Source organism: Zingiber officinale, chromosome 6B, assembly GCF_018446385.1.
Source record: "Zingiber officinale cultivar Zhangliang chromosome 6B, Zo_v1.1, whole genome shotgun sequence".
Lineage (NCBI taxonomy): Eukaryota > Viridiplantae > Streptophyta > Magnoliopsida > Zingiberales > Zingiberaceae > Zingiber > Zingiber officinale.
Genome location: NC_055996.1, coordinates 109,174,845 through 109,195,758, shown reverse-complemented (window position 1 = coordinate 109,195,758; position 20,914 = coordinate 109,174,845). Strand labels below are relative to the sequence as shown.

The window sequence follows — 20,914 nt, the reverse complement described above, 5'->3', positions numbered from 1 at the left end:
ATCAGGTATCTTGACAAATAAATTAAATTTGATTTGATATCATTTTAATTCAGTTAATTCTTAAAATTTCTGATAGATTATCCAACATAATCAATGTTAATGTTCAAATGAATGAGTGTATGTATGTTAATAAAAGGGAGGCATTAATATACTAGATATGTGATAGACTATTTAACGAGGTAATATATATTATCATTCAGACCAATTCATATCCCCTAAGAGGAGAAGCAAACATTTTATTTATTGAGGATGTAAAAACAGGATGTGCCTTAGTGAATCCTTTTTCTTTCCTGTATCGTCCTCTTTTTTTTGTTTTTGTTTGTTTTCTAGAGCAGAAATAGTTACAACTTAAGCAGATGTGTACAATTTTGAGTTGGTTTCGGATTCGACTTGTGTGAATCCGAAACAAAATGGCAGACTATGTGCTGTGGTGCTATACTTGAGCACTTTTGTTAGTATGAGAGTTTCAAATGTAGCAATCTTTAACTCTTGAGCTGCACTTCGCACAGCTTCAGGATGACAAAGCATGCCTCGAAAGAACCTTTTGGTTCCAAACCTCGAAAAAATTTTCAACTTTGAACAGATTTGAGCCTACAGCCCATGAACAAGTGCACTTTGCAGCTAGTATTGCGCCCTTGCAGCTCCAGCGTGGACACAATGTAAGATGGTTTGCCCTCTGTACAAGCCTCAGTTTGAAACAACCAACTTCTGCACCTGCTTGAGAGGTGACAGAAGTCGTGAAAAAGACGGGCGCTTATTTGGATCACTGCAAGAGGAACAGCTTTCAGAGAAATATTTATAAACCCGAACAATGAAAAAACACTATAGACATCTGGCTATCCTTGCATCTCAATGGTTAACCTCTAGTACAGAAGTTTCTGGGATTTGGAGAAGTTTTTGCTTAAATGAATTGGTTTCAACTTGTGCCACTAACTTTTACATGACCATTTGTTAGGTCAGGTAGAGGGTTGGTCAAAAACGTAACACAAGCCTACTGTAATCAAACTAGCTAACTCCACCCAATTCATTAACAGACAACTATGATAAAGCCCCAACTGGATAAGGTATATCAAACCCAAGTACCCAAGTGGTGTCTAAACCGACCTAAACTAAGTGGTTTGTGCTCAAAATGAACTCTGTGATTTGATAACTAATCAAAATGAACAAGAGCTTGGTTGAAATAGAAAAGTTTTAAATGCTGTAGCACTGGTACAGGAGTATACCTTTCCCAACAATCAGTAATTATCTGTGCAACCACTGGATCAATATCATTAGGTATCTCAAGACGCCTATTTTGGAATCCCACAGCACCAACTACTTGCATCGAGTTCATTCCACTCCATGGCTTCCGTAGGGTTGCTAATTCCCATAAGATGACACCAAAGCTGTAAACATCACATCTGAGACACAGATACTTCCCATTACCAACAGGTTTACAAATAGCACCAAATATCTCCAAAATATGCATATAGATCAGAATGTCTAACTCACTTCTCATTTGATGGTTCATTCCGTAAGACCTCTGGTGCCATCCATTCCGGCTGAAAGAACAAATAGTCAGAAATTAGTGTGATGCCATTACCTAAAACTAGATCAAGTTAATACAATAATGACAATTCTGTTCTTTCTGATGGCGAGGTTATGCAAAAACTTCACACAGTTATGACATATGAAGCACCACAATACAATGCCCTAACTGTAAAAAGAACAAGATGCTACCTAAATCAAAGGACTTTTAAGTTTATAAAATTTAGCAAATCCAGTTTTTGGTATACACTGAAACCCTCAAATATCAGAACACACTAGGATTACTCAATGACAGTAGGTTTGACAATAAATTTTGTTAAAAATAGCATGCAAAAAGCTGAAGAATGATGAAATAAACAGTGTGACCAGAAAATTGACTATTTCAAACACTAAAGTCACATGAATGTAACGTTTTGAACGGGCCCAAGTTTTGCAGAACACCATGAGGTGAATCAATATACAGTTTTCCAAATGTAAAAGGCATTTCAAGAATCCCTAAAAGCCTTCTTTTACTAGAACTCTTATTATGTCATTGCGTCACCTACACTCCAAATCCAATAGGCTCAAGTAAATTCTAAACTCACAGAGATCCACAATGCATAATTGCATACTGTTCCAACAGATCTGAGAATGAAAATTTGTTGCCAGGATTAAGATAGGTATAATACTCCAAGAATAAGTAATGTCTCTACTTGAAATTTTATGTGAGGTATACAGAAGAAGCAAATGATTATTCATTTTATTAGAGAAAATCAGTACACAATGCAAAACATGATTCTTCTTAAAAGTTGTGGAGTAAGAAATGCACCGTTCCAGATGTTGAATTTGATGACAAGAAGGTATGATGCTTCAATCTTGACAAGCCAAAATCACAAGCCTGAGACAAAATTAATTTTTCTTCTGAAATGCGAAATAGAATTGGATAAGCAAATACACTTTAATGGTCTAGATACTACAGGAAACAACACTGGCAACCAAAGCTGTTTGGACTAAATATCATATTTAATTCCAACATCATTAATGTCCAACTTTAATTTACTTATAAATCCCCAAGAGCATCTTCTTTGGATTTCAATAGAGCAAAAAGTTCAAATAAGTATTGATAGTAATGCGTTATGCGTATACTAAAAGTCACAATGGAGAGAGAAAAAACAAACACATAAATTCAATTTTCTGTAACCTACTCACTGGAGAAGGGTGGGAATGAGCTGAACCATTTGAAATACAAGAATTTGTTTCCCCCTCTAGTATAACTACAGCAGTTGCGGCATCAACGCAGGGCTTATGTAATCATTCTTTAAATCAAGCAACATATGTTGTGGTTCTAGAGATCTATTATAATCACTGGCCAAACTAAAAATTTCAGTGATCATAAGATTCCCTCAAACACTAGCTTGCTAAACCACTGCATGAACTTGTTGAGACTAATTGGATGGAGTAGGATAATATCATTTGAACAAAATGGTGTTTGCTATCTTGGCTAGCATGGTAATTCATTATAATTATTCATAATAAATCCATGACTAATATCTGATGAATAGAAAGGGTCATCAAGGGGTATACAATGAAGCAACTCTGTCACCCGAGTACCAATTCAACGTCATCAAGGGGTATACAAGATCAGCAACAAAGAAGTTCGAACCTATTGACAATTAACATTTTTAAAATAGATTAATAGGGTTAAATCTGACACAGAAATTAGTAAAGTCTACAAGGTTAGCCAAGTGCAACTTTGCTTGGATGCATTACCTTGTATACTAAGGACACAAGCATTGGGAAAGAAAATAACATACATGATTAAGCACTTCTCTCATGATTGTCCATTAAAAGATAACAAAGCTGCACAGAAAATCTATTATAATTTAAAAGTTTAAACAACACGGACCATAAATATTGGAGAAGTATTTTTAGCTTTGAAGAAAGATATGCATCATGTACTGCCAGGTAGTGAACTAAAAAACAAATTATGTCAATCACCCACCACATACAAATAAAAGAGAAAACAAGAATCTCTGTGGCATCTTTTTTAAGTGTCAATAGATTTATAGCAATTGATGGACTGGTATTTGGAGACATTATAAATCCAGACAACACTGTCCAATAAGGAAGCAACAGAAGTTGATCTATTAGGAGGTACTCCTTTAGAAGGTTTTAGCTAAATGGGTACCTTGACAACCCAGTTCTTATCAACAAGAAGATTAGGAGACTTGAGATCTCTGTGCACAATAGTAGGATGGCTACTATGCAAGTAGTTCATCCCTTTGGCCTGTCAAAAGATGCAGGTTAAGCTTCAGTGGGAGATCAATATGCATAACCAAATTTAGATAACAAACAAATAAACTAGTACCACATCCAAAGCCATCTTTAGCCGTCTTTTTTCATCCAGTTGAGAATTAGGACGATGCAGCAACCTATATAAACTTCCCCTAAAAACAGAAAGAAAAAAAAAAAAAAACATATTGGGACCATTCAATGATGCCATTAAACTGTGGTTATTTTCCTATACTATAATATACAATTTTTTGCTGCTGTGATCCACTTTGTGCAGCTAGTGAATGCAAATCACAGGCAAACAAAGTCTTTTCGTGTTTCAGAGATCTGATGGAATATAATGAACTTCTAATACAATTTGTAATAAGAGGAAAAATCAAGAAAAAAATAACTATCATGTAAATAGTTAAAATGGAAGGACATGAAGGAGATCAAGCATTATAAAAAGCAGAGGGAGGGGCAGAAGGGAGGAACCAACTAAATCATCATCAACAACAACAAAGAGGAGTGATGTTGGAATCAAAGAGACAAATAAGTATCCATATCATATAGACATATACTTGTGTAGTTTCAATTCAAATTGTGTCAGCCTAAGTCCAACTCCCAATCGCTAACCAAGATTTATTTATAATCATGTAAAGAAACCAGTTCCAATAACACAGTCTAAGAAATTTGATTCTTTAGAAAATCATGAGATTGATATCATTGGGATGCCATAAGAACCAATACTTCAAATGTACAACACTTATTTTAGTATTAGTAAGGTCTAACGATGAGTCAAGAGATGTTTGTTATATTTTACAATTTGTTACTTTAAAATGTTAACTTAATCACCTTTCTAATTGTTATATACTTATATTTTGAGGTAAACAAACTAAAATTATAGATCAAAATTCATTTGGGTTGATCACTAATAATGTAGTATGGTACCCAACATGGCACATGGTCGCTATCGATGTCATTCCTACAAGAGATTGAAACTCTAACATGGAACAATGCTTTCAACTTTGTTCGTTGCTAGTTACTATCCAACCCATTTAATCAGGTTAAATAGGTTTGGCACAAGTTTGGATAAAGTAGTAGGTACATGTAACAGGCTTAGGATGAAAGAGTTGGGTAGCAAGTACTGGTGTGGGTTTGTGATGAGCATGATACTCCAATCTAACAACATATAAATACGGGAAATATTGCAATTGTCACACTCTTTTTTAGAAAATTCAGGAGGAAATGGTAGGGCAAATCAAGAAAAAGAGGATGAAAAAGCAGCAAAGATATATTAATCATCCTATGGCATTCCCAGTCTAGATGAAAGATCCGGCCCCAGAATTAGAAAAATAGACAGTATATGAGCTAGTGTGTGCATCCTGGATCATGACAGTGTATTTGTTAGGTGAACAGGTTAAACAGAAATGCACAAACCTGGGAAGAAACTCTGTCAGTATTGACAAATTTGGGGGGCGAGTCACTGCGCCCATGAAAAGAACAACATTTGGATGTCGTAACCTTGACATGATTTTAACCTATGGCAAAAAAGTGACTATATAAAAACTGAAGTTCAAAATCAAATTCCAAGTTGGTATGCAATATTTATATAGAGATTACTTCATATCTGAATTGCTCTAATGCATCGCCACAAAGATCCTGATCCAACAACTTCTTCACTGCAACCTCCTGGAAGATGACCATACAGAACAGATGAGTAAGAAAAAAGATTCTCAACAATTAGCCATCAACACAAATATGAGAATGCTTTGCTTCTAGATAAATCTAAAGATCAAAAGGTTTCATCGATACTACAAGAACACAACAATATGGTAAAACATAAAATAAATTTTCTTTTTACACAAAGGACAATTAATTTAAGAAAAAAATATCTAAATCCTTCTTCGATGGAAAAGGAAAAAAAATGGAAGATTTTCCAAAATAATCACAAACTTCCTAAATAGCACAATAGAACAAAACGCTACCATTTTCTTTCCCTGAAACATTAAAACATTGCATATAAATTTAAAATTAACTGGAAAGAAATATTAAACAACCATACATGCCCAGGAGCTTCTATTACACATGGAAACTCCTGATAAAAAAAAATTCCAACATTCACAAAACAAACAAATACAGCATAGAATTTTTCATCTGTAATTATAATATTTTAAAACCACTATCCCTCTACTTCATGATCATTCATACACAAACGACTAACAAGAAAAAGATAGATATCCTAGATTGAAACTTACAGTGCCATTCCAGTCTGCACGATAAACCTCCCCATATGAACCTGGAAAAGGAGTTTGAATTAGTCAAGTAGATTATCTATCACAGAATTAAGCAAAACGAAACTGAACTTCCATATAGTTTCTAAAGTAGACTTCCTAAAATATACTCAAAGAGGAATCAAAATCAAGACTTTCACATTGAATCAGATGAGTAGATGTATGACTGAAGTTTGAAACAGTCAAGCAAAAGATGTATGATAGGAGTGTGCACTATATAACTGAACCTCAATATAATTTTTAGATTAGCCTACCTGAAAGATACTCCCTCAAGGAAAAATTGAAATCACGATTTTCACATTGAAAAAGTTTCAACACCAAACTAGAAAGTAGAAACAAGGATATCATTCACAAGAGACAAGAGAAGAAAATGAATTTTAATGTAAGCTGCAAACTTAATCAATGATTTTACTTTCTCTTCATTTTATTTTGTTTTTTTAATATGTACCAAAACCAAAGAGCAATGGAGACATTTATAGAATGGCTAAAGTGAGAGAAAGAAAGACAAGAGATCTTATTCAAATAAAATGTATTAAAGATGAATGTAATAGAGTACTAGTAAATGATGGAGAAATAAAAGAGCGATTTTCATCAACTTTTTAATAAAGGTTTAGGTGACTAACTTGAAGGTAATTTAAGTAGGTCAAATGAGTATAGACATTTAAATTTTTATGATATAATTCAAATTTCAGAAGTAGAATAAACTTTAAATGAGATGCACAATGGAAAAGTCGTTGGACCAGATGATATTCCGATGATATTTCGATAGAGGTATAGAAGTTCCTAGGGAAATAAGGTATTGAATGGCTTACAAAATTATTTAACATGATATTGAAAATGAAAAAAATGTCTAATCAATGAAGATAAATACTCTAGTTCCTTTATATAAAAATAAGGGAGACGTACAAAATTATGCAAACTATAGGGGTATTAAACTAATGAGTCATACCATAAAACTTTGGGACAAAGTAATAGAAAAAAGATTAAGGAAGGAGACCATAGTGACTGAAAACCAATTTGGGTTTATGCTTGGAAAGTCGACAATAGAAGCTATACATCTTTTTAGACAACTAATTGAAAAATATTGAGAGCAAAAATAAGATGTACACATAACATTCATTGACTTAGAAAAAATTTATGATAGAGTCGCAAGAGAAATTATATGGAGAATTCTAGAAAAGAGAGATATTAGCGTAACATGTTGGAGTAATCTCTGTGACCCTAGGTTTAGCTGATTAAAGAAATGGGCTACCTTCTAGCTATCTTTTATAAAAAAATCCTTCATATTAAATTTTTTTAGAAAATTTCTTTTAATAACGTAAAATACTTTTGTTTTTTAATTGACAGTTAATATCCCATTTAAGACGGTTAATTATAGGATAATCGGTCTGATTTTATAGAAAATTTTCATCCATAATTAAGTAAATTACATCCAGTATTTTAAAATTAGATTAAAAAATTATTTATTAATTTATCACAGCTGAAACTGATTCTTATATCAAATTCAGAAATCGCTCAGCCATTCTACCATTCCAGACAAAATTATTTTAAAAATCATCAACATCTACAATTGTTTTCTTATGTTTACTTGGATCGAAATAATAAAAAATAGAATAAAAGATAGGGAGGATGCTTTTGCCACTTGCCTAATATAAAGTGATATGACCAATGGAATGAAAGGAGGTGGGGCTTAGTTAAGGTGTCATGATAGCGATGTTTAGGAAAATAAGATAATATAATGAATTCGGTTCATATTTAATTTTAGACGTTAAGGTTATTAGTTATATAGATGATCTCATTATTACAATGATAATTAAGTGTTTATTCTTTTAATTATTTTCTAAAATATACCTTCGTTCTTTGCCTAGCTCCGCCTATACCTAAAGCCTATAACCCAGTTACCGTTTGAACAAGGAACCCAAAATCTTACTTTTAATATGATGTATCACCGTTTTTTGTAATAAAACATATTTTTTAAACTTAATAATTTTGAAGAAGACAATGCTTCTCAGAATACCCCTTCCTTATCTAAAATTTAGAATAGAACAACTAATTTATTAAATTTAGAAAATTAATTTTTACTATATAATATATTAATTTTCTATAATTTAACATATCTTTATTTTTTAAAATTATTTTTCTGACTTCTCTATATTTTTTATTATTATCTATAAAATGATAAATATAGAAATGAAAAGTAAGAATTGGAGAATGATACGGTGAGTATGAAAAGCTACTATAGATACAATCAAAGTTATATAGAATCGAAAACATTAGAGAGAGGATAGGTGAATAGTATTCGTGGTTAATTCGCTCGTTAGAGTAAAATACGCAGCGGAAAAATAAAACAATACACAAGCAAACACCAAGATTTACTTGATTCGAAGCCTGTGGCGACTCCTGCTCCAAGGCCCGCACGTAAGAGTACTTTCGATGGTCAATCACTATAAATTCGAAATATTACAAAAGATCACAGTTGATTAAATACAGTAATCGAAATTATACCGACAATAAAAAATCTGAAATTCAAGCTCTTAGTTGTCGGAGCAATGTTAGAACTTCACCGGATTGTCTTTTGAGCAGCACACAGAAGGAAGTATTGCGATTTCTTGTATTCTATAAGCTGATGCTCGAACCAAGCTTAAACAGCCTGTTGAGGGTGTCTTCAACTGCATGGAGGGCGTCTCCAACCCCGTCGAAATCGCAACGTCGATAAACTCCTCCATCTTCGCTGCTTATCCACCTGAGAGCGCCTCCAAGCTCCATGGAGGGCGCCCTCCATCCAGCGTCCAGAGCGCCTCTAAGCTCTATGGAGGGCACCTCGGGACTATTCATCCGAGGCTTTTCTTGTACAATTTCCGTCCTGCAAGGCATGTTAGTCTACAAACAAGATATACCTTGCAAAACAAAGTTAGTATAACAAAATAAGATAAATAGAAACTTATTTTGACAGTCTCCGGACTATCCGATTCTGACTTCGGATTTCACCTCCGGAAACTCTAAGTCGAATCGACGCCTACTATTCCCTCATCGGGGAACGCGTCCTCACCAACTCTACTCAAGAGAGTTTACCTGTTTGCCAGATTGATCCTCTAGACCAACTCGACATTTGCTCAGCGTTCGAATCTCCAGGACTTTCTATTGGACGTTCACTTTACGAGTCGTCCAGACTTCCACCCAATTTGCAACACCAGGATTTCAACCTAGAGTCCCCGACTCTAGGATTTTTGCCCAAAACCTTCGACCCGCCAAGACTTTCTGCCTAGGGTTACCACCCCCTATGACCTAGGGTTACCGCCCCCTAGGGTTTTCCACCTGCCTAACCTCAGCTAGGACTTTTCCTCATCTAGGGTTACCACCTCCTAGGACCTAGAGTTAACACCCCCTAGAGTTTTCTACCTGCCTAACCGCAGTTAGGACTTTTGATTAAGTACACTTAGGGCATTCATGCAAGTTCAATAAACGTTGTTAGATAACAAGGCAACTTAACTTTGGACCCTTTGACATAATCAAAATACAGGTTCGATCGTCGGATGCTTCCCGCACCAACAAATTAATCGGACAAAAGAAAAAAGGCTTTAGAAGCCGTTTTTAAAGACCCATACCAGTGGTTTACAACCAATGTTAAACCTGTTGGGTCTTGCGATTATTTTGATGTAACCAACAAGTTAGGTTGGGTCCTGTTTGATTTTGATCCCCGTGTATAAGTGTGCGGGAGCTTAGGAGCACAGAAAGTCGAGTAGAAGACGCAGCTAGCAAAAAGGATGACACGGGAAGGGAGTCGACGGGCTCGGTGCATGCGAGGGATGAAAGGGATGCGAAAGAGTACACCGGTGGACGAGAAGAACGTACGCGACGTTCGAGGGACGAGAAGCCGAAGCGGAAGTCTGCTCGAGGAGAAGGCCGAAAATTGGGTTCGGGTAAGTCCTATTTTAGTTGGCTGCAATCACCCAAACGAATGGAGTAGCGGAAGATCCAAAGGAAGGCTGGAGCTATTTATACGTTGCAGGTGGAGGGTGCTCTCCATGATGTATAAGAGGTCCCCTCCATAAGGTATAGGAGGCACCCTCCATAAGGTATGGGAGGTGCCCTCCATGCTTGCGGATGACGCCCTCGACCCAGTCTTTGTAGCCGTTTGGTAGCGGATAAAGCTTTATCCATTGCCTCGCTAGAGGCGCCCTCCAAGCCCCTTGGAGGCGCCCTCAAGCAGTAGATAAGATTTTCCAGGGGTTATAAAAGGACCCCTGTGTTGGTGCGGTTATCATTGACGATATAACTCAGATTTTGATGAATGACAATGTAAGTTAAATTAGTTTTATTGTGATCTAACACTTTGACAAAATATGTAGGAGAAGCCCAGCTTGGTCGACGGGCTGACCTGATAGCTGACATGAAGTCCAGACTGGTCTACGGAGCAGATCAGATGTCTGGCACGAAGCCCAGCTAGGTCGATAGGTTGACCTGATAGTTGGCACGAAATCCAGACGGGTCGACGGGCTGACCAGATGTCTAGCATGAAGTCCAGCTAGGTCAACAGGCAGACCAGATAATTGGCACGAATTCCAGATGGGTCGACAGGCTGACCGGACGTCTGACAGGTAAGTTAAGATAAGTCACTGGAGGGGAGTGACTTGGTGAGGACGCGTTCCTCGTTCACCTTTTTTGAAATCTTTTTTTGGAAATCCAACCTCACTTTTGAAAAAAAAAAATACTTTGAAAATCTTACTTTAATTTTTTGCAAATATCTTTAGAAATCTTATTTCAAAAATAATGTCAGATTCAATGGAGGATTAATTCAAATTGATTTCATACTTATTAAAACTATTTATAACAAAATTATTTTCTCTTATTTGAAAATATTTTACAAATTTATTTTTGAAAAGTGTTTTTCATTTCCTTGAAAATACTTTAGTAAAATTATTTTGAAAATTGATTTACTTTTAAAAACTCATTTTTAAAATTTGTTTTGAAACTTGTTTTAATTTTGTAAACTTATTTTTGAAAAATATTTTAATTTTACAAATTTATTTTTGAAAACTGCTTTACTTTTATAAATTTATTTTTGAAAATTGTTTTTAACTTACTTTAATTTTACAGACTTATTTAAACATACAAAGTTAGTAGATTTTTGTCATAATATTTGATAAAAAATTAGCTAGTTTTTAAAACCTTAGCTATTTTGAAAAAGTTAAAGTATGTTGAAAATTATTTCTAATCTTTTATATTTTTGCCTTAAACGACCTATCCACTCGGCCTCATCATCGCGATGACGATGGCTAATTAGCGTCAAGGGTGACCATATCATTTGCACCATATGCATGGATTGCATTTTTTTTGTGTGATTGCTGCATTTTGGATACTACATTTTGGTGACTGCATATGATTGATATGCATACAGGAACATTATGTATTTAGCCTAACGATCCTGCATCTGTTTGTATGGTTCGCGCCCTTATGTCAGGATAGGAGGCCCTGGTAAGTACAATTTCTTCCGTTGTCCAGTCTTGTATTACCTATTAATGTTCAGGAGACTGTACTGCATGACTATTTCTGATAGTTATATTTTACTATGCATGTCTGCTCGATACCCACTGAGTGTTGAGACCGAAAAGTAGCTAGAGGGGGTGAATAGCTTTTCGCGCTTGTCGTGTGCTTGTCGTTGCTTGTTTCTTCAAGAATGCACAGCGAAAATACAAAGAAACAACATACAACGCTAACACGGTTGGTTTACTTGGTATCCACCTCACAAGAGGTGAATAGTCCAAGGATCCACACCTACGCACACACTCTCCACTAATAAAACTCTCCTTTATGGTAACTACCAAGGGCAGAGAAGCCCTACAAGACTCAATACAAGAAGAAAGGGAAAGGTAATGAAATACAAGCTTACAAGCTTACAATGAGTGCAAAAACCCTAACCCTAGTTTCTTCTCCTTGCTTTGATCCGCCTCTTGACTTGGAAGAACCTTCAAGAACCTTCAAGAACTGGCGATCTCGAGTTTGAGAAGAGCTGTGGAGGAGCTGGTGAAGATCTGAAATGAATCGGTGAAGCAGTGCCGAAGACAACGCTTGCCTGCGGCTCAAATACGACGCAACGGTCGGATCCCAATCGATTCGATTATTCCTAATCGATCGGGGAGGCTTTGGATCGATCCAGAGCGCCTCTGTGCTCTGTAAAAACGCCTGGATCGATCCACGGATCGATCCAGCGCTTATTGCGCGAAGCAGCAGCGTCCCAATCGATCCACTGATCGATTGGGACCTCTGGATCGATCCACTGATCGATCCAGAGGCTTTCTGTTCGCTGGGAAAGGCCTGGATCGATCCACTGATCGATCCAGCTCTTGATTTTTGCCCAAAACCAAGTCCCAAGCCTCTCAAACCAACATCCGGTCAACCTTGACCTGTTGGTACATCATGCCTAGCATCTAGTCACTCCCTTGACCTGCCAGGACTCCCCACTAAGTGTCCGGTCAATCCCTTTGACCCACTTGGACTTTCCAACACCAGATGTCCGATCATCCTTGATCCATCTGGATTTTCCCTTGCCTGGCTTCACTCACCAGGACTTTCACCTAGCTTCACTCACTAGGGTTTTCCATCTGCCTAGCTTCACTCACTAGGACTTCCACCTGGCTTCACTCACCAGGATTTTCCATCTGCCTAGCTTCACTCACTAGGACTTCCACCTGGCTTCACTCACCAGGATTTTCCATCTGCCTAGCTTCCAGTTAGGACTTCCCAGTCAGGTATCCGATCATCCTTGATCTACTTGACTTTTCTTCATCCACACTGATCAGTCCCTGATCAGAATCTCCCCACATGAACAACTGCACCTGCATTGTCCATATGTCTACATGTATTGTCAAATATCGAAACTATGACCAAGACTCAAGCTTGGTCAACTTAGTCAACCTTGACCTAAGGGATATTGCACCAACACTGAGTTCATTAAACTCACTTCGTTGATTTATTCCTATTTCAGGTTGAAACCGTCAGGATGTTCCAGCTGTTAGTCCCCTCTCCATGTCGCGATGGTTTCTATGTTTGATCTTTTGTTTTCTTGCTATATGACCTATAAACTGGTGATGTGTAGTTCTCACTGTTAGATCTCGACTGACCGGCTAGAAGGGGGTTGAATAGCCCTGCACAAATTATAAAAGAAACATTTCTCAGACAATTAACTTAAATAACGAACACTTGCAAAAAATAACTAAATGAACAGAAAAGGAAGAGACTCCGGATTTTTTACTTGGTTACAACCAGAGAGGTTGTTAATCCAAGGAAATGAATTGCACTACTTTCTCCTTCAGGCGGAGAAGCCTTTTTACAGTAATTTACGCACAAAAATGAAGAAACTAAACAAAGTGGAAAGCGTATACAAGTGTTGCTTAGTAATTCTTGTTGTTGTTTAGATTCTGGACCAAGACTATATTTATAGTCTTGGTCGGGGCGCCCAGAAGTGTTTCAGGCGTCTGAAAGGGGATAAAAACTTTATCTCCTTCGCAACGGTCAACATCCACGTCAACCATGGATAAAAAGAGGTTCCCGGCGTCCGGAATGGGTTCGGGCGCTTGGACCCTTAAAGTCAACTTTGTTGACTTTTTCGGTCGTTTCAGTGCTACTCGCATTTATCCGGGTCTTCCACTCCGGCTTCGCTCGTTTGGGTGATTTCGGTCAACCGAAATAAGGCTCACCCGAACCCAATTTTAGCCTTCTCCTCGAGCAGGCTTCCACTCCGACTTCTTATCCCTCGAACGTCACACATGTTCTTCTCGTCCACCGATGTACTCTTCCACGACGCCTCGTCTCACAGAAGCACCGAGCCCGTCGGCTCTCTCCCGTGCCGTCCTTCTCGCTAGGCACGTCTTCCGCTCGACTTCCTATGATTTTAAGCTCCTGCACACTTAGACACAGGGATCAAAACAAATATGACATAACTTAACTTGTTTTATCACATCAAAATACCCTTCGGGTTCCAACACTTACACCCGTGTTTTTTTTTTTATCAAGTTTTGGGTACGCTACCCTCGTTTTTCGCTATGATAGTTTTCTAGTTGGGTGGGTTTTTCCTCGTTTTAATGGAGTAGGTATTATATATATTTGCGATGTTTTAAATATCGTTGCGTTCCTTTCGTTTTATGTTGTCAGCCAGAGTTTGTCTTTATGAAACAACATGATTTTGATTTGATTATAGTCAATCGGAGGTTGCACTACTATAAACTGCATGAAATGTATATTTTCTTTATTGTATTGTTCCGACTGTATTGGCTGAGGATTGAGAAGCCCTGAGGGCTATGTATTCAGTATTCATATTGTCACTAACACAGGAGAGATGCTGTCGGATTTTCGTATGCTGAGACTCCTCTGGGGATGTGACATAATTTACTTAAATTAAATTAAGTTGATCACATAAATTTTAATTAAAACCTTGATAAAAATAATTTTTTTTATCTCTCTTTTATTTCTTCATTATTTACTGATACCTTATTATATTTATCTTTATTATGTTTTATTTACATAACATCTTTTAGTTTCTTGTTTTCGTTTTAGATATTTTACAAATATCTCATTTTCCTTCTTTTTATCATTAAATAGAATGCATTATTATTTTTTCTATTTTGTTGCCATGTAATTTTTATTTTATTTTATTTTTTACACTAAACACGGCCAGCCCACGAAATGAATTGGACATAAATGAGCCGGCCCACGAAAGTAGGCTTATCAGACCTTTATCAAGATACATTAAAAATATTTTTATCATATTATATTTTATTTATTTATTCAATAAATCTACAGTTTTAAAGCCTTGGTTGCTTTTTTCCCCTATTTTTCTTTTATCTTTGTTTTTATCTTACTCTTAAATTGAGTTATATAAACCACTTTTTAACTTTTGAGTGAAAGATAAAACATTCGATAACACGAAATATATAAAAAGTAGCGACCATTGTCTCATCTTTTTCTTTTTTGGTATTAAAGCTATCCGGAATAATATGTCTTAGAAATAATAAGTGCCACATTCTTATACTTTATGGAGAAAAAATAAGGAAAAGTAGGAGAATAATTCATAGTAAAGTATAACTATTTGTCTTAGATATAAAAATTAACCAATTAATTAGAGGATAATAAATTTATTATAATAAAATATGATCAAATGCATTATAAATTGATTCCTAATTTATCTCTCAATCACTTTTTACTATATTATATAAGACAATGTTAATTATTCTTTAAGTGTGATATATTCATAATGTTTTAGATTTGACTGTTGACTATTAAGAGACAATACAAGATTAATTAACATTTTTTAAACAAACCTGCAGCTTTATAGTATAAATTAACAATAGATTTGAGAATCCGATGATCGGAAGGGATCGAGCATTTGACAACCTTCCACGTGTCCCCATGCACGTGCAATCAAAGCGTATCTACTCTTTCTAGATTTTATGCACTTCGATGCCAAAAACTTTGGATTCTCCTACGATGCATGATCTATTTATTTACTCGTATTTTAAATACTAATAATTATAATACTCCGGATTTTAATATATAATTAATTCACTATATCATAATTAATGTGACTCGTTTTTTTGTTGTTATATTACATTTATGTGTTTATGACCTCGAATTAAAGGGCTAGCTTCTTAGGCCAAGTCGACATACCGACACCTTAGGGCTCTGAACACTATCAATTATGTTAAGAAGAAGCTTTATTTTCAAACTCTTCAATACCTGCTTAGTTCTCTAAATTCTTTATTACGAACTCAATACTCTAACCTCTATCCTTCGAGCTCAATTTCATGAGGTTTCTGTTCTAAGTTTAGTTCTTCCAATTCTCCACTATGACGTGGAACATCTACAATTAACATGGGTCGTGATCCTTATATATATGACCCACTAGATTATCATTTTATTAGTGATTATTAACCGTAGAACGGTTGACATTAATATTAAAAATTGAATTCAAGAATACCGAATTAGAATGAATCCTTAATTTCTCATAGATAGCGGCCATAAGTTTCTCTTGAGCTATACTTATAGTAAATACTAAACTATGTTGGTATGCTGAGGAAGGTTGGACTTTTGTTGATACCGTGAATAAGGTCGGGTCTGAAGTTGGTGCTGAAGTCGAGAAAACTAGTTAAGGTGGTAGTAAAAATTAAAGAGGAATCAATAATCAAGGTTAGTATGGTCGCAGAGTCCGACCAAGCACTTCGGTCGATTAAACCTTTTGTCCGATCAAATTCCGAGTTCTCCTGTTTGATTGAATCCCAAGTCCTCTTAGTATGATTGGAACCCGAGTACTCTTGATCCGATCAGATCTTTCAGACATACTACTCGACGAGGGCTTTTTGTCCGATCGGATGTCGAGTCATAAAAGTATTTAACCGTCGATAGTCGATTAGATCCATTCAAAAGCGACGTTCGATCAGACAGCAGATATGACTTTTCAAACTCACCGTTAAAATGTTATCATTAATAGCCCCTTGTACTAAGAGCTCGATATTTCTTTTTGACGTTTTATATAACCGTTGTCAGAAAATTAAGGGAATATTTCCTATGATATTTATACGATAGAAGTTTCCACCCTACGAGTTTAGAGATACTGATTCAATTTGGAAAAAATTATAAAATGTCAGAATAGTTGATCATATTTTAGTAATTTTAGTAATACATTGATATTCGTATAAAGAGGGAAAATAACATTATACTAGAGATGTCCTCCCAAAGGTACAAGTACGCTAGGCTACACAATATTACTCTACGCTCTCAGAATTTACAATTCTTCATTTTCCTCACTACCCGATTGACTTGAGCGTCGAAATATTTACACCGACTACTCTTCTTGATCCGATCACTAACTTTTTCTTCATCCCTGTTCTTCTTTGACACGCAGACCCACTCGGTACTAGATCCCTCCTATTCAAAATATTCACGCGGTCAAACTTAAAACAACCTAGCAGCATATCAACTTGACAACATCATTTGTCATCGATGAATCTTCCTATTTCTAACTTTGTTAATTCATAATTTAATTTCTTAGTTGATTTAATTATCACAGGATTTTTGCTGAAAAACTCCAACGCCCGCCCTTTGACTTTTGCTCTTCTATTCGAGTCACATTTCATTTCCACTTTGACAGTCATTTCGTCGGTAGACTTCAGTGCCATCAGTAGGTCGAATCATGTCTTGTGGATCGATTTTCAACTTTACTTTAGGAACCATCTCGGCGACAGATTTTCTCTGTCACCTCGATGCATGCCTATCTCGCCAGAAGATTTCAACATTATCAATATATTTTTAAAAATAAATACAAATAAAAACTTTTTTAATTACGTTAAGAAAGTGGAAACAGAAATTATTTTTCACATTTTCTACAAGACTAGTATAACAAAATTATATTGACACATTGATTGATAAAATATTCACACGTTAATTTAAACTGTATAAAAACATTTCAAATTCTCAAACTAGTAGAAGTAAATAATTTCAACAAAACCATATTTTTAAATTAATTATACACCTCGCTTTAACGAAAGATATTAGGAGCCCTAGATCTCAATAGACTGAAGTCTTTGAAACAAACCAAACTAAACGTGTTAAAATCACAACAATCCACACCGACACCTGATGCTTCTTTTTTTTCAATTGTTCTTATCTTATAATTAAAAAAAAACAGAGACATCTTGCAAACAAACTAGAAGTGTTTGTATATGCATCTCTACAGTACTCACGTATCTGATTAATCTAATCAATATTACTTGTTCTTCTTTTGAATAGGTTACTTAGCCTAGTCTTAGATTCTTGTGCTCTTGTGCTGCAAGACAGGATCATGGTAAAACTCAGTGCTTTATTGGAAGGGGGAAAAGTTGGAACGAGAATGAAGTAAAGGACCCACAACAGTTAGGCTGACTCTTTAATATAAAGAATGACTAATATGCAAATCTCGACTTAAACATGGACTTGTTTGCATTTGTCCCGGTCTACGTGTCAGCCATCAGCGACGTGAAACGGCATCGCCGTGAGATCCTCCTCGTTCATGCGCCTACGGGAATCGCGGAACCACGTGGCGCCATCTGGCTCTACTGCGCGTCGCTTAAGGCTGCCGCGGCTGTCGATGACGACGTCGACTGGAACCTCGCCGCCACGTGTACGGTCCGAGCTCACTCTCGGGTCCGGATGTCGTGACGGCCCCGCCGCGTACAACGCCCGCATTGATTCCCCATCACTCCGCTTCCGTCCTTCCTTTCCTTTATTTTGACGCAAAGCAAAAAGCCCAACCAGAAAACAAAAACGTTTCCTTTTTTTTTTTTTTTGTGTGTTTTGTGTTTTGTGTTTTCATTTTCTCACGGCGGTTTGGTTTCGTGCGACGGACGCCGGCGTCGTCTATGTTATGCGGCATGGCGACCCACGTGGGTTTGGTGCGCGACCGTGCGCCCCCGTCACATGACTCCTTGCGTGCCGATCACGACTCCCCCTTTTTTTTTTCTCCCAATTTTATCGTATTTTTATTTATTTTTATAAATCAATAGCGGCCGAACCTTCTGGCGCTGCACTAATTATGCTCGTCGCGGACATCCGGCGGCCGGTGATTGGACCGGGAAAATTTAACCGAGTCGGTGAGGCCGTTTGATTCGCCTTGATCACTTCAATAATTGTGCTGCGCCGGTCGGCTACAGGCTACTACCTGCATGTGCAAGCTAACCGTCCCCATCTCACCGGTTCGATAAATTGAACCGCCGGGTTATTTTGGACCGACGTGCAGTGGCAGAACCGTCGTTGGGTGGAGAGGAATAACTCGAACTCCCTGCCGCCAAATGAGAGAACGTGTCCCGGTGCCCTATCAACACCACCTCGCCCTACGCATGCCCTCGATCTCCCCTTCTTCCTCCACGTGCCCCACTTCCTCCTTAAAACCGACTCCCTCACGCCGTTATCGTCGTCGTACGGCTTCCGCTAACTGCCCCCACCGCCTCCACAGTCCGCAGGGTACACTTGGCGCCGTTAATTTAGTCGCCGTGATAATCCGATTAACTGACCGTGGTTGGTCCTCGACTCGACCTGGGTTAGGCGGCTTGTTTATATTCACCCCTGCCTCTCCACGTCTCTACGCCATGCCCTCAAATAGATAGACAAAAAGAGTTGTCTGAACCCTTAAAGAAGATGATGATGGTAGGAGGGGAAACGGGCGATCTGCTGGCGGCGGCCGGCATTCAGCCGTGGTCTTCCCACTTGGATGATCCGTCGGCTGGTGTGGGTTACCGCCTTGCTGTCGCCGGTGGCAGCGGAGATTATTCCCTCGGTGAGTCGGCCCTTGCGGCGGCACTGCAGGAGTACTTGCCATCCAACGAGTTCGCGGAGGAGGAAGAGGAGGAGGACGCTGCGTTGGCCGTGTACTCCTCCGATGAGTTCCGGATGTACGAGTTTAAGGTACGACGTTGCGCTCGCGGCCGCTCCCACGACTGGACCGAGTGCCCATTCGCCCATCCGGGGGAGAAGGCGCGGCGCCGGGATCCGCGCAAGTATCACTACTCCGGCTCTGCGTGTCCCGACTTTCGTAAGGGCGGTTGCAAGCGCGGTGACTCGTGCGAATTCGCGCACGGGGTGTTCGAGTGTTGGCTTCACCCCGCGCGCTACCGCACCCAGCCTTGCAAGGATGGAATCGCCTGCCGCCGCCGCGTCTGCTTCTTCGCCCACACACCGGGCCAGCTTCGCGTTCTCCCGCAGCAGCAGCAGCAGCAGCCAACGACGCCGGGGAGGTCGCCTTTGTCCACTGTCGAGTCCTACGATGGCTCGCCACTGCGTCAGCAAGCGCTGGAGTCGTACATCTCTAAGCACCTCATTTCGTCGTCACCGACCTCCACTCTGCCGCTTTCACCGTCCTCGGACTCACCTCCGATGTCTCCGAACACGGCCGCCTTCCGGATTTCGTCGCGGCCAGTTGGTTCGTCGATCAACGAGATCGTCGCCTCTCTGCGCCAGTTTCAACTCAGTAAGGCGAACGCGTTCCCTACCTCATGGGGATTACAAGCAGGTAACAGCTCCTTTCCATCACCAAGAAGCAAGGTAAGTTTCTGCAGTCTTCCGGCAACTCCCACAGCGGTGCCCGGCGGCGTTGGGTGGTTCGACGGCGTCGATGGAGTCGGCTTCGCTGCCGAGTACGAGGAGGAAGGGCCAGTGGAGAGGGTGGAGTCCGGGAGAGCTTTGAGGGCTAAGATCTTCGAAAAGCTGAGCAAGGAGTGTGTGATGGAGAGAACTGACGTGGTCTCGGTGGCCGCATCCTCCCCGACGGCGGATGGGTGCCGGAGCTGGTGAAGTAAATAATTTTTTTAAAAAAAAACCCCTAAAATCTAGGTCAAGAAAAAAAATCGTGACGGAAGCATCGCCGGTGGATTGTAAATAGTGAATTAAGAAGCCTATAAGGAGCAGGTGCACATATCGAATGAACGGCAGCAGTTGGGATAAAAGACGGAACGAGGAGGAGAATGCCAGGACGGACTACAAATTTCTGATCTCTGCCTTGTTATTATTATTATTATTATTTTCTTTTTAATTTCAGAAAAACAGAAAGTTTGTTTGGTTTGTTAAAACATCAGACTGCGAATCTAATGTGCAAGATGTAATTAGACTGGTACCCGTTATTGTAATATATTTTTAACCTGGAGAAGGTTAACAACTGGCAATCACGGTGTCGGCCCCTCCTTGACGGAGAAGTGGGAAACATGATGACCTCTGTCGCGCCCGCATACAAGTGATTGTATGCGATGCCAGTACATGATGCTGGTGGAAACACGAATTATTGGAAGCATTATGTGATTATAAACCGTCCTTTGATTTAAACA

At 38.4% G+C, this 20,914-nt stretch overlaps 1 protein-coding gene and 1 pseudogene across 1 annotated transcript; one reads left to right on the top strand and one right to left on the bottom strand.

The window, feature by feature from the left end:
* Positions 1–209: 209 nt before the first annotated feature.
* Positions 210–8,906, bottom strand: LOC121991355 (serine/threonine-protein kinase EDR1-like). The gene is made up of 10 exons (XM_042545365.1): positions 8,708–8,906; positions 6,036–6,091; positions 5,401–5,469; positions 5,218–5,318; positions 3,875–3,953; positions 3,695–3,793; positions 2,336–2,404; positions 1,492–1,541; positions 1,224–1,400; positions 210–766 (listed from the first exon to the last, which is right to left on the bottom strand). Exons 1-10 carry the CDS (start codon positions 8,904–8,906, stop codon positions 688–690), a joined length of 978 nt encoding a protein of 325 aa, XP_042401299.1. The 3' UTR covers positions 210–687.
* Positions 8,907–19,162: 10,256 nt separating this feature from the next.
* LOC121988840 lies at positions 19,163–20,706 on the top strand (annotated as a pseudogene).
* Positions 20,707–20,914: the final 208 nt, after the last annotated feature.

Bases quoted from the DNA above. Each gene is read 5' to 3' on its own strand.
- LOC121991355 (XM_042545365.1), bottom strand. From the start codon at position 8,906: ATGAATAGTCCCGAGGTGCCCTCCATAGAGCTTAGAGGCGCTCTGGAC. The intron at 5,470-6,035 runs GTAAGTTTCAAT...GTCATCTTCCAG, and splicing joins GTGCAGACTGGAATGGCACT to GAGGTTGCAGTGAAGAAGTT. The intron at 3,954-5,217 runs GTTTGTGCATTT...TTCTGTTTTTAG, and splicing joins CTGACAGAGTTTCTTCCCAG to GGGAAGTTTATATAGGTTGC.